Source organism: Ursus americanus, chromosome 1, assembly GCF_024610735.1.
Source record: "Ursus americanus isolate L20-20 chromosome 1, mUrsAme1.1.p, whole genome shotgun sequence".
Taxonomy (NCBI): Eukaryota; Metazoa; Chordata; class Mammalia; order Carnivora; family Ursidae; genus Ursus; species Ursus americanus.
The window spans coordinates 65,398,946-65,412,690 of NC_142127.1; the positions used below are offsets into that span (position 1 = coordinate 65,398,946).

The 13,745-nt window shown below is 46.1% G+C and overlaps 2 protein-coding genes across 3 annotated transcripts in view; one reads left to right on the top strand and one right to left on the bottom strand.

The window, feature by feature from the left end:
• Window positions 1–13,745, bottom strand: part of LOC123798143 (uncharacterized) — a 57,489-nt gene that overhangs the window by 42,632 nt on the left and 1,112 nt on the right. The window contains exons 2-5 of the mRNA XM_087853392.1: window positions 10,916–10,935; window positions 10,058–10,186; window positions 6,373–7,316; window positions 3,888–4,073 (exon numbers count right to left, since the gene is read on the bottom strand). Of these exons, the coding sequence (XP_087709518.1) occupies window positions 6,678–7,316; window positions 10,058–10,186; window positions 10,916–10,935 (788 nt within the window). The 3' untranslated portion in view covers window positions 3,888–4,073; window positions 6,373–6,677. The remainder of the gene's footprint in view (window positions 1–3,887; window positions 4,074–6,372; window positions 7,317–10,057; window positions 10,187–10,915; window positions 10,936–13,745) is intronic.
• The window catches only part of MFSD6 (major facilitator superfamily domain containing 6), a 64,708-nt gene continuing 58,012 nt past the window's right edge, over window positions 7,050–13,745 (top strand). Inside the window, exon 1 of one of the 2 annotated variants that reach the window (XM_045806338.2) lies at window positions 7,050–7,188. The gene's annotated coding sequence lies outside the window, so the exon portion shown is untranslated. Of the gene's footprint in view, window positions 7,189–7,614; window positions 7,775–13,745 lie in introns of those variants that run through there. The other variant, XM_045806340.2, reaches the window with a different exon arrangement.

Here is a 13,745-nt window from a genome sequence, read left to right on the forward strand (position 1 = left end):
AAGGGACGATGGTAGAGGGAGCTAAGAGGAACCAACGTCATTACTCTTGTCACCTTGGAATTTTTCCATTTATTATCATCCATTTATTCAACAAATATTTATCACCTCTCCCTCCACGCCCCTTCCATTTCCTCCCATATGAGGCAATCAACCTCAAGAGTGTGGAGTTAATCCTCCCCACCTTTCCCTAGGTTCATACAAGCCAATTCCAACAGTCAGGTTCAGGGATGAGTGACGATGAACGGTATGGGAGGGCTGCTGCTTGCATCAAGTATCTGTTCTCTCTTCCTTGCACAGTAATAGAATTTTGTGTCTGTGCACATGCTTCTCAAGACTGTATTTGCCCGCCTTCCTTATGGCTAGATGAGGCCATATGCTATGTTCTGCCCCTGGAATTTAACTATAAGTAATATGTACAACTTCCGGTCATGTGCTTAAAAGAAAGGAACATGTCTTCCTCTTCTCCTTTTTCTCTTTCCCAATGACTGGAATGTGAACACAACAGGCAAAGCTGGAGAAGCCAGGCTGGGTTTTGAGATGGAAACTTTATGTTGAAAGTGACGGAACAGTAAGATCAAAAGAACACAAATCTCCTGGTCCCCAACACCCCTGAGCCCCCTATTTATGGAAACTTTGATATGGGGGAGAAACATACCTTGTTTAAACCCCCCTATGTGGACTGTTACATGCTAACAAATACAAATAACACAAATCTTGAACAAGACAAGCTGTTTCCTGTCTTTAAGGAGCTCACAGGCCAGCATTAAAATGCTATTTAATCAGCAGCACGGTAGGGCCGGCGCCTGGCGCATGAAGCCCTTCAGGGACAGCAAGCCTAGTCTACAAGGATGTCCTGTTGTATCTGGCATGGGAAGGAAGAAAGGTGATGTGGTTCAAACCTGCTTTTAAAAAAAGTTCTGCTCGGGTGCCTGTGTGGGTCAGTGGGTTAAGCGTCTGCATTTGGCTCAGGTCATGATCTCAGGACCCGGGGATTGAGTCCTGCAATGGGCTCCCTGCTCACTGGGGAGTCTGCTTCTCCCTCTACCCTTCCCCCCTGCTCGTGACCTCTCTTTCTATCTCAAATAAATAATCTTTTTTTAAAAAAAGTTTTTCTCCAGGCTTCCGTGACAACACCCTCCTGAAATTCGTCCTCCTTCTGTGGCTGACCCTGCTTTGTCCCTCCTCCCATACCAACTGGTAAATGCTGACCTTTCCCGGGGCTCTTGTGTATTATCTCTCCAGGTGATCCCCTTACTCCCACGACAGGCAGTACGTAGCCGCTCAGTGCCAACGACTGCTGACCCCAGGCCTCTCTTCTGAGCTCTCGACTCCTATTTAATTGCCCACTTCACAGCCCCACCTGCGAGTCTTACAGGATCTCAAACGTATTATGCCAAAATGTGAACCCTTCCTTTCTTCCCTCCAACCTGCTCCTCCCACAGGCTTCTCCCTCTCAGTAAAGGTTATCACCATCCACCCAGTTTGTGTGAGCCAGAAACTTGTGAGTCATTCTTACCACCTCCTTTCCCTTGCCTCCCACACCCAATACATCATCAAGCGTGCTGATGCATTTCCAAAAACTCTCTCTCAGATCCACCCATTTCTCTCCAGCCCCACTGCTACCACTAAGCTCCGAGCTACTGTTAATCTCTCTCCTCACCGATGGGTATTTTTTAAGTGAGTCTCACTTCACTCTGCCCCCCTCCATGCCATTCTCCACACAGCAGCCACAGCGACCTTTTAAAGGTACATATCAGACCTCTTAAATGTCCTTCAACGGATTGCACTGAACGTAAGCTGGAATCCAAAATGCTTAATATGAGGCACAGGTGGCTGCCTCCCACCAACTTGTCCAACCTTATCTCTTGACATTTACCCTTCACTCCCCACTCATTCTGCTCCTCACCAGAGCTTAGCTCTTTGCTGCCTCATAGCCGCCCCTTCTGTGGGGAAAGGTGCGCCCCGAACTCTTTTCCTGGCCATCAACTACTTATGTCTCAGGTCTTAGTGTACTACTTCCTCAGAGGCCTTCTGCCCCTCCAGTCTTCTCTTCCAGAGCTCTTTGTTTCGCTCCCTGTGGAAGACTGCCGGTTGACTCCCCAAATCCACTCACCCTTTCTTTTGTGGTAATAGTTTTAGCTGCTCAGCTAAACTGCGTCTCCCTCCTTCGCACCCAAATGTAGACGGGTGACCGTTGTAGCCAGAGGGATATGAATGGCGTGACGTGTACAAACACTAGGCCTTCCCTTTAGGTGACTGGGCTTATACTTCCCCATCCCCTGTGCTGGGAGTGGTGGGATCTGAAGCAGTCCCCTGGGACCAGGGATGGAATCCATGGGTTGTATGGGGCCACACTAACAAACTCGGCCTGCCTACTTATGGACGGTTATATGAGCAAAACAGATTTTAATCATATTTCACTACCAGCATTTTGAATCTCTTTGTCATAGTCCAGGGGCCTCGGCTGGGTTTTCAGTAGAGGAGTAAGTTCTGCTGGCAGCACGTCCAGGAGGCATGACACAATGGGAACGGTGCCCCCACAGTATTGTGCTGCACTGTGGGACTGCGAAGAAGTGACATGGTCAGATGTTCCCAAAGATGACTCTGGTTACAACAGGGAAAACTGAATGGATGAGAGAACACATTGAGGCAGAGAGGCCAGAGAAATGGTTGTTGTAAGGCAGAAGAGAGAGAACCTTATGGATGAACATAAGGACAGAGCGCGGACGACAAATCCCAGCGATATTTTGAAAGGTGGTCTCCAGAGGGCTTGGTGTTGACTGGGTGTGGGAGGCAAAATCATTGCCTCCTAGAGATGCCCATGTCTTCTTTCCGGGGCCCTGTGGAATGTGACCTTACATGGCCAAAGTGACTTTGCAGATGCGATTAAGTTAAGGCTCTTGAGAGGAGAAGATTATCCTGGATTATCAGGATGAACCCAGTGTAACCGCAAGGGTCCGTATAAGAAGGAGGCACAGGAGGCCAACGCCGGGAAGGCAAGCTGACACCTGAAGCTGAAGTTCGAGTGCTGTGCTCTGAAGATGGAGGACAGGGCTGTAAGCCAAGGGATGTGAGCAGCCTCTAGAAGCTGGAAAGAGTAAGAAGTGGATTCTCCTCTAACGCCTACAGATGGAAGACGCTTGAAGACAGCTTGATTTTAGTCCAGTAACACCCACGTTGGACTCCAGACCTCTAGGTAGGAAATCTCTGTTGTCTGATCTGCTAAGTCTCTGGTAACTTGGTGCAGCAGCCAGAAACTAAGACACTGGGGGCGTGGGTAAGGCTGAAGGGGACATCAACTGGGCAGATGACCGTTTGGGAACCCAGAAGTAAGACCGAGTGGAGGAAGGGCACAAGATAATGAAGGGCTGACGTGGATCTCAGGCCTGTGAAACAACCCGCTGGACAACTGACCTTATGGTTCTGGCACTCAAGAGAAAAACTGTCCCAGAGAGAGGGATTTGGGGGCATCCTCGAGCATTCTGTGACTGAAGCGAAGGGAGCAGATGAGAGCAAGCACGGAAAAAAGGCCAAGAACAAAAGCCAAGTGGAGTATGCAAAGGCCAAAGAGGAAAAGAAAAACCCAGGGCTTGTGGGTCACAGAAATCAGAGGAAGGGAGAGTTTCAAGGAAGGGACAGTCAATACAGCAGTCGTCCCTTGTCCCTGGGGGAGACATTTTGAGACCCTGAGTGGAACCTTGAAACTGCAGGTAGTACCAAACCCTATACATACAAATTTATGGTAAAGTTTCATTCACAAATTAGGCACAGCTAAGAGATCAACAACGTTAACTGGGACTAAAATATAATAATTATAACAATACACTGTAATAAAAATTATGTGAACGTGGTCTCTCTTTCAAAATACCTGATTGTATGGTACTCACCCTTCTTCTTGTGCTGATGGGAGATGATGAAATGTGACGAGACGACGTGAGGTGAACAACGTAGGCACTGTGCCATACCACAGGCTGGTAAGGGGGATCATCTGCTTCCAGACCTCGGGTCACCTCCGGTAATGGAACTCAGGAGAGCAACACCACACTAAGGGGGAACTGTTGTTGCGTCCAATGCTGCTAATGGGGGGACAGAGAAAAGTAAATGACGCCATTTGCATACAAGTAAAATCCCCAACCCTCCATATGGGAATATAGATGCTGGTGTTTCTATGAGCGAGGAAGAAGGACCGGTTAAGAGCCAGACTGATGCCAGACTATTTTGACTTGAATGTGGATTCTATCACTTAGTGGTGCGACCCCGGTTAAGTTACTTAACTTTGACGTGCACCAGGTTTCTCACTTGTAAAATGGGATAGGAACAGCTCCTACTTACATCTGATTGTTGGGAGAATTAAATGAATAAATAAATATACGGAAAGTACCCTGCCCAGAGTAAGTCCTATTAAGTGCTAGCTCTTGCTGCTATTACCATTATTACATATTGTAATGTGTTTGTTGTTACTTTAGAACAATAAAGTCTGCCAAAGGAAATAAGAGAAACAAACATTATAAGGAGGAAATATAAAATTAAAGTAGAAGCGAGTAGCTTGTGAGCCAAAATAGTGTGTATGTGAGCGGACCACGGAGGAAGAGCTCAAAGGTCTGAGTGTGCACCAAATACGCTTGACGTGTAAATATTCATGAAGCACATGAGACTCAGTATTAGGAATAATAAAATGGCTAAAAGGTTAAACCGGCTACTCACTAGTGACATCTACACGGCTTCCATTTGTTCTTTGCCTGAGAAATGCAGATCAAATCCACAGCTACTCAGGAGGCTAACTGGTGAGCCAGAGCCAGAACCAGACATCTTGGTTCCTGCGTCTCAGCAGAGAAAGCATCTGCTGCCTCCCGCCCTGGGCATTGTCTGTCAAGTCCCCTGATTCCACCTCGGTTCTGGTCCTTGTCCCCATACTAGCAACACAAGGAAGGCTGAATCAAGGAGAAAGGGAGAGGGAGAGAAAGGCCCAGGTTCTACTCATATTTCATAACATAAACCACCCACGTGTCCCCAATCCCAAGTGTGTTCATCTATCCTCTCTTCTTCCCCTGGCTTCTTACCCTGTATTGTACATTGACTCAAAAAGCATGTGATCTCAACATCTTAATTTTGGTTTTGCGCCTTTTCGTGGGGTGACCTCTGGGATAGCCCGCCTGGCAGTAAGTTGGGAAGCTAACCACCACACCCACAAATTACCTCACGGGGGTAGGAAGATGCAGGAGTGGCAGGTCACTTTTCTTTGGGCATGTGTGTATCTTTTCCTTAGTTATACTGAAAAGGGAAGGAGCTGCCAGGAAAAAATTCCCACCCTAACGAGGCCAACGAAAACAACATTTTCTGCTATGCTGACCCTTGAGGCTACACTGTCCTGTCTGAAACAGAAACACCAGCTTAAATCTCTAGGATGACTTGGCTTCATTATTCAACATGGAGCCGCCTTTGGGCATCTATAGTTTAAGAGTTACCCTTTTTTCTCCAATTTCTTCCTGCACTCCTTTCCCTCCTTCTATAGGCAGGGGAGAACTTGAGCCATGTTAGACCTAGAATCTGTTCACTTTCTTCCCTTTTTTTTTTTTTAAATTTCAAAGGTTGCTTCTTTAATAGCTGGATGGAAAAGAATGATAATTCTACTACGATAGCTACCAGCTGGGTACTTTGTGAGCTTTCAGTTCCAATAATGCAGTAGGAAACCGCACTAGACCCAAATCTCTCAATTCTCTAACAATCCACCTTAATCTCTTTCATTTGAAATTTTAGCATTCACTGCCTTTGTTTTTGCTTTTCTGCAAAAGTATTGCAACTGGATTTAGCATGAGGCTGATGTAGTTTAAGCTTCTGGGACCCTTCCTGTGCTCCAGCAAGGGTGATAGTGATTTTGTACTTGTAATTCTGTTTTATTTATCCTAAAGAAGGACTTCAAATCCTAAAGCCTGCAGGGCCTATAAAATTCTCATCAATATAATTTCGTGGTTGAGAGCTTAAATCCTGGAGACAAAAGAAGACTTCCTTTTATTATTTAGTAATTTTGGAGAGGTCACCTAAAGTTGCAGCCTCGGTTTTATCAGTTGTAAAGTGGGAATGGTATTACCTGTACTTTTAGGATTATGGTAACGTGAAATGGCCCTTAAACAGTGTTTCATATATAAGAAATGTTCCTAAATGCTAGTTGTCATTATTATTGTTGTTGGTATTGCCTGAACAGAACCATAAGCCCCCTGAGAACGGTATCCGGCACCCCCAAAGCCCACCACAGGCGCACACTTACTGAGGGAATGCTACCTTTTACAGCCAACTCCACTCTCCCCACCTTCTCATCGCGTCTAACCAGAAATACAACTTTCATCACGTTCTTAGCGCAACTCACACGGTTACCTCTTCAGCGACGCGCCACTCAGTAGCACCTTCCCAGTTTGAAAGGCTGATTAGCTTCGTTACATCCTTCCCCGGGGAGTCCTGAAACCCCCACTGTTGGCCTCCAGACCACTGGCCCCTTCCCCTCTCCCCGGTCAACTGAGGACAGTCTGCCAAGGTGAGGGCTATAGGCGCTGAGATAACTCGTTAAGAACGTCGGCATTGTGTTTGCACTTAATAAGCGCTCAATAAATGACGGTGATGATGATTCCCAAGCAGGCGGCCATCTACGCCTCGCAGCCTCCCCGGGAGCTAGGCCTGCATCACTAGCCTGGGGAGGGAGCCGGGGTGGGGTGGGTCGGCTCGGGCGCGGGCAAAGAACCGCCGTCCGCTCTCCCCGCGTCGGCGCGCTGCCCCGCAGAACCGGTTCCGGGGGTCCCCCGGGGCCGCCGGGGCGGGCGGGAGGCCGGGAGGAGCGGCCGCCGACGCAACCGCCGCCGCCGCAGGAGGCGGAGCGCTGCACCTGGCGGCGGGTCCTCGGCGCTCAGCCCTGAAACGGGTCCAGCCGGTAGCGAGCTGCGGAGGCACGGGGCCGCGGGGAAAGAGAGAAGGTCGCGCCGACGGGTGCGCTGGGTTCGCCGCGGCGGGTCGCCCCGGTCGGCACGCATCCCTCGGCCTCGCCCCGCCCGCCGCCACCCCCGAGGAGCCAGCGACCCGCCCGAGATGGTGCGCGCCGCCCCGACAGCCGCCGCCCCGGCGCCCCGAGCCGCCGCCCCGCGCCGGGGGGAGAAGGCTCCCCGCGCCCCATGCAGCTGAGCGCAGCGCCGCCTGCAGCAGGTGAGTCCCGGCCGGGCGCGCGGGGAGGGGGCGCTCGGCGGGGGGCGGCGCGGCAGCCCCGCCCTAGCTTCCCCTGCGGGGGCGGCAGGCCCGGGGGGCTGGGAGCTCCTCTCCGGCGCGCACACCTGCTGTCGGGGGAGGGGGTCTCAGAGGCGCGGCTCCCCGGGCCGGCAGGTGTGGGTGTCTCTGCTCCCAGCCCGGCTCGCCCGCGGCTGCCTCCCTTCCTCCCTCCCTCCCCTCGGCTTCTGTGTCGGTTGTCATCTTTATGGGGCGCTGGGGAGGCTGCAGCCGGCACCCCCGGCACGCCGGGCGCAGGCAGCACTTCCGCAAACGTAACTGGAGTAGGGAAAACAAAGGCGCTGCCCGAGAGAGCCCTCGCCGGGCGCTGGCCGCTGCAGGGGGTGGGGGATGCTGGGAGAGGGCTGGGCCCCTACGTCCAGGCCCTTCTCCGCCCAGCTCGCCGGGCGCCCTTGCAGTAAACATCCTCAGGGGAAAGGGGGAAGCGAGAACCTCCGGACGGCCCCAGTGACAAGAGCGTAGCACTTGTGTGCCAAGAGAAGGAAATTGACAGCGTCTGATTCCCCAGGTGAATAAATACGAAAAATTACCTTTACCCCCATGCCTGCTGCCACCTCGTGCTTCTTTACTTAACTAAAGCCTAACATGGTCTAACATGTCCCTGGAGCTCTTTTGAGATACGAATGGGGATTACTAGCCTTTCTGGGTCCTATTTATCCCCCAATCCCCTGTAATTTTAAGTAGGAAGGGGGAAAATTTCAAATGCGACTTCTCCCTTCATTTCTCTCTTCCACACGTAGACAGGTGGATTAATTACCCTTAAGGCAGGCACACGGGGCATTTTACCTCTCCCGCACACATTCACAACCACAAGCATTTCCTTTTCATCCAAAAATACGTAACAAACACCTTACAGAGCTCCTGGAAAGGATAAAACCTTGCCTAATAGTTGTAGAAAAGAACCTTAAATTAAAGAGTTGAGGTTCTAATAACAATTGGTATCTAAATAGTTACGTGTCCTTGGGCACGTCACATCTTCCTGAGCCTCGGTGTTCCCACATGTAAAAGGAGATGGTTGGATAGTATGGTGGCCAAGTTTCCCCTTAATTGTTCTAGAAGTCCAGGATTTTGTGGAAATCTAACCTCTTCAATATAGAGGACTATAAGGGGTGGGTGGACAATCATCACTACCAACAACAGATGTGTATTTAGTCGATTGCTGGTGTGTGCGGAGGGGACATGGGAACTAGCCAGCTAAAGGTGTCTGCATCCCTCCTGGCCTTGCTAAGTACCCGGCGAGGCTAGGAACCCTAGTCATTGGTAAGACTGGCTTCTGACAGTTTAAGCAGCTGACCATTAGCAGACAAGCAAGATATTTTCAGTTATTTAGAGAGCCAGATGGCTTGTGTTTATCCCAAGTTGGAAGTAAAATTTAGGATTGCTTGGGAGGAGGCTGGGATATTGCTACTGAGCCCAGCAAAGACACTGGGTGAGTAGGAGAGAGGATCACATTTCAATAATGCATTAAAGCTACTAAGCATGTTTACAATAATTTATTTCTAAGGTCCCTTCTGTTTCTGTACAGCTGAGGCAGGCTGAAACACAAAGATAAACAGCAAGGGTTGCATGTTTGGTGGTATGAAGTACTGGATCACCAAGTCTACCTGGATTGGTGACAGTCACTTTATGAGCACCTACTATGTTCAAAACACCGTCTTACGCTAGTTTTAAGTCTCTGTGAGAGAAGTCTTTCCCCCAGCATTGTGGATGATGAAAAGGAAGCTGAGAAGACTTACAGAATTTACACAAACCACATAATCAGTGAGAAGGGGAGTTGGATTTGACCCCATGCCTCTGGCTCCAAAGCCTGGGAAATTTCCACATGGTGTCTTTCCTTATTCAGGACCCATTGGGCCTACACAGGTGCCCTCCTTCGCTTTTTGACTTTGAAAATTAACAGCATTTCAGTGTACATCTATTACATATGTTAACATTTATCCATGTAAGATAATCTGTATATTTATAGTGCATGCATATTAATGCATATATATTTACCCATTTGTTCTCACCATTTTTAGGTTGAAGGCAAGTGTAAGAAAAATGAAAATAACCAAAGATATATTTAGTATTAGGCCTATAGGTATTCTTGGCTTTCCTTTTTTCGATATTCAGGAAATCTTGATTTAGCAATCACATTGTAGGGAAAGGGAGATATGCAATAAATGTAAATATGTCTGTTAGCCCCTTTGGTACATTGTCTTGGGAAAAATCAAGATATAGTAAGTGAAAACAGGAAACTGAAAAAAGAGATTTAGATGCATATACTTAAACGTGCACGCAGGCACACGTATGCCTCATTGTCCCCAAACCATCGACATTGGCTACGTGAAGGAAGTAGGATGGGGTGGGGTGATAAGAGGGTGCTTTTACTTTTTTCTTTATGAAGTTACATTTGGACTTGTCTTTCAAGGGTGTGTGGGAGCCTGATTGGTTGCCCTAAATCCCAAATGACACATTATGTAGTACTTAGCCCTGTTGTTGCTTTCAGTAACATTTGCTTCCTAGCTGGCTTCCTTCTCCATGTTTAGAAGACACTTATTTACTATTTTGTAAAATGGCACTGTCTTAATTTAGTTGGCCAGGAAGCTTTTGGAAACTCTCAGAGTCATTTGTTAAAACCATGAATTATTGGTGCAGAGCCCCAAAGAGAAAAAACCAAACCAAAACAAAATAATCTAAATGTGAAGCCCCTAAACCTTGAGCCTGTATGTCAATACGTTGCCATAGATAATGCAACTTGTCTTGCTAGTCGGTGGGTCTAAGCAGCTCCCAAGTATGCCCACACCCCCACCTCGGCACTGACAAGGACCACCCAGAGCGTTGTATTAGAAGCAGCCTCCACAAGCCTGGGTCCAGTGTAACGTAAATGCGGCCGAGTAGAGGCTGTGCGGATCGCCTTGACGGGACGTGTGAGCTTGACCTGTGAACGTGAGAACCCTGTATCACCTCATGGTCGGGCGGTCCTGCTGCATTTTAGGCTGGGGTCGGGGGGCAGATGGAATGAAATGTAGGCTCTGAGAAAAACCCATACTCCAGAAGTAGGAAAGAGGATTGAGTAAAGGAGAGCCGAGACACCTTTTCTGACATCTGTTCTGGCATGTCTTTGAGAAGGGAAGACAAATCCAGGGAACATTTTGCAAACAGAAAGCAAGAAAGTCCAACTTTGAATAACTCTGAGGAAATGTTTTGATCTGAGACCAAGAGTGGAACTGGGGGAGAGTGGGAGTCTGGTCCTCCTGAGTCAGCAGTGGCCAGAGGGAGCTGTGGTGTGGCTTTGTGGAGGATAAAAGAAGAACTAGAAAGAGGAACTGATGTTGTCTCAACAAGCCTGATTTGTGGGTTCACTGTGCCAAGGGAAAGTGAGTAAGGAGCCTGGGGCGGTAGTGAGCTGCCCATGTGGCTAAGTAGAGAGACCTCCACTGCACAGACAGGTGCCCTCTGCCTTCCACGAGCTGCCTCAGCGTGGGCCTTGTGGCCTGTGGAGTGCCTAGTGGAGATGTGGCCAGGAACTCTAGAACCTGGAACAGCGGAGGAGCAGGTCCCTGGGAGCCATGTGGCAAATTCTTGTCTCCTAACTGCGCTGGGTACTTTTAGGGACAAGATTAAGAAAGAACATGCTTGGGCCCCAGGTAAACAAGGCCTCTCTTACCAGAGCGAAGTGTGAAGCCCCTACAGTAAACGTGAAGCAGAACCATACAAAGTGACATGCACACCATCTATGATTTAAAGAAATACACTGAGCTCCAGCATGGTCAAGCTTCTGCGGCTAATATGGAGTGCCTTCTTAATTCTGTTCCAAAGTAATTTCTGCGGAACTGTGTTTAATGAACAAATGAAACCCAAATTCACCTTTATGAAGGAGTATGAATAAAAGATTTTATTGTTATACTTTCACAGGGTAAAAATGACACATTTTAATTTTACTTACTTTTATAGTCAGCTTTCCTATATTTTGAAGGTGTAACATCTTTTTTAAAATGATTTTTTATTGAAGTATACTTAACAAAATGTTACATTAGTTTCAGGTATATAACATAGTGATTCTCTCCATTACACAATCGTTACTTCAATAAGTATTAGTTACCATGTGTCACCTTACAAAGTTGTTGCAATATTATTGACTGTATTCCCTATGCTGTACTTTTCATCCCCATGACTTCACTGGAAATTTGTACCTCTTAATCCCCTTTGCCTATTTTGTCCATCCCCCCAACATCCTCCCCTGTGGCAACCACCAGTTCTCTGTCTTTATGAGTCTGATTCTATTTTTTTGTTTGCTCATTCGTTTTGTTTTTTAGATTCCACATGTAAGTGAAATCATATGGTATTTGTCTTCTTGTCTGACTTATTTCACTTAGCATAATACCCTCTAGGTCCATCCACGTTGTTGCGACTGGCAAGATTTCATTCTTTTTTGCGGCTCAGTAATATTCCATTGTATGTACAGATACCACCTCTTCTTTATCCATTCATCCGTCGATGGACACGTGGGTTGTTTCTACAACTTGGCTGTGGTAATGCTGTAGTAAACACAGCATTTTTGAATTTGTGTTTTCATTTTCTTTGGGTAAAACACCCAGCAATGGAATTACTGGATCCTGTGGTAATTCCATTTTCCATTTTTTTGAGGAATCTCCATAGTGTTTTTCATAGTGTCTGCACCAATTTACATTCCATCAATAGTGCACAGGTGTTCCCCTTTTTCCACATTCTCGCTGTCATGAAGATACAAAATCTTTTAAGGGTATCTCAAAGCCCTTGTTACAGGCCTTTTCAGTTGTCTCTACAAGTAAGCAGAATCAGCCTAAGGGGAAGCAGACTTCAATTTAGCAACTCGCTGTGACTTTTCAGAAACTTCAGGATCAACGGTGTCCTGATTCCAACTCAAATGCCTTGTTTTTTAATTTTTTAAAAGGATTTTATTTATTTGTTTATTTATTTGAGAGAGAGAGCACGCGCAGAGGGTGCAGCAGAGGGAGAGGGAGAAGCAGGCTCCCCACTGAGCAGGGAGCCCAACCCAACCCAGAGGCTGGGTCCCAGGACCCTGGGATCATGACCTGAGCCAAAGGCAGATGCTTAACCAACTGAGCCACCAGGCACCCCGTCAAATTCCTTGTTTTTAAAATAATGCCTCTTTTGTATTTTGAAAGTGATAAATGCTCATTGAAGGAAAATCCAGCAAAGTATAAGAAAAAAAATTAAAGTAACTCCTAATTTCTCAGAGATAGCCCTACTAACATCTTGTTATTATTTTCAAGTTTTTTTCTAAAACATATTTCATATGAAGTACATAGACTTATAAGTATAAACTTTTGCAATACATAGGGGTTTGTGTCCTGCTTTTTTTCACTTAATGTGATGCATACATAGATGATGAGCATTTCTCCATATTCTATTAATTCCTTTCTATTAGGTTCTATTTTGCTCTCATTGGATATACCATGATTTATTTAATTGCTCCTATTACTGATTGCTTCCTATGTTTCCAGTTTTGATTATTATGAAAAGTACTGAAATGAACATCTTTACATTTAAATTGTTGCATTCTAGAAAGGTTATAATTTTCTCAGTTAATGAGAGTCCCTATCAGTCTTATCCTTACCAGCACTGAATATTTTCATTTTCAAAAGTATTGGTAAGGCATGTGTGTATTTTTACTTTAATGGGCTAAGTGATCAGTCTTTTTCTGAAAGAAATTGATAGCTCATGTTAACTCTATCAGAGTTCTAACAGTATAAGAAACAATTATAGATTACATATACAGGAATGTGCTTAGGATATAAGTTATTATTTTAGATGATAGCATTTAGGAGATATAAATAAAAATCAGAGATGGTAGCTGCATGTCTGTAGAAAAATGTACTTTAAATCTTGAGGTCTAGAGTTTGATCTAAATTATAAATTCATAAAAGGTGTGTCTGAGCACCTGTAATTTTCTGTTTAAAATGTCTTGTCTCACGGGTAGAGTGTACTTTCTTTAACCCTCTTAACTTCCTCAGTGTCTTAACAGTGTCAGGCCGGCCAGGTAAAAACACCAGTCTTTTACTGAATAAGCTTTCATCAAATACCCATTATAAATATAACATTATTTTACATATGTATCCCCGTATGCCCCTGAGTGCTCTAACGTAATGTTAGAGCTCTAACGTAATGTTAGAGCTCTAACGTAACACCTGGCATTGTGTTTTTATTTCTCCTTATAATTCTTATTTTTCCACAGTCTGCTTTTCCTGTGTTCCTAGTATTTTTAGATCTCGAACCCATTGTCCTATACTAATATATGTACCCGAGTCAGCCCTTTTCTGAAAAGATATGAAAAAAAATGTGTCTCTATGTATAAAACAGATTCACATAACAAGGTTTAAAAATAAACCAAAAAGCATTTTAATAGAATTGTAATTTGTCTTTTTTTTAAACGAATGTATCTTCTCTATAAATTGCTTCTCAAGTATAGCAAGCAAAATTTACCGAGGAAAATC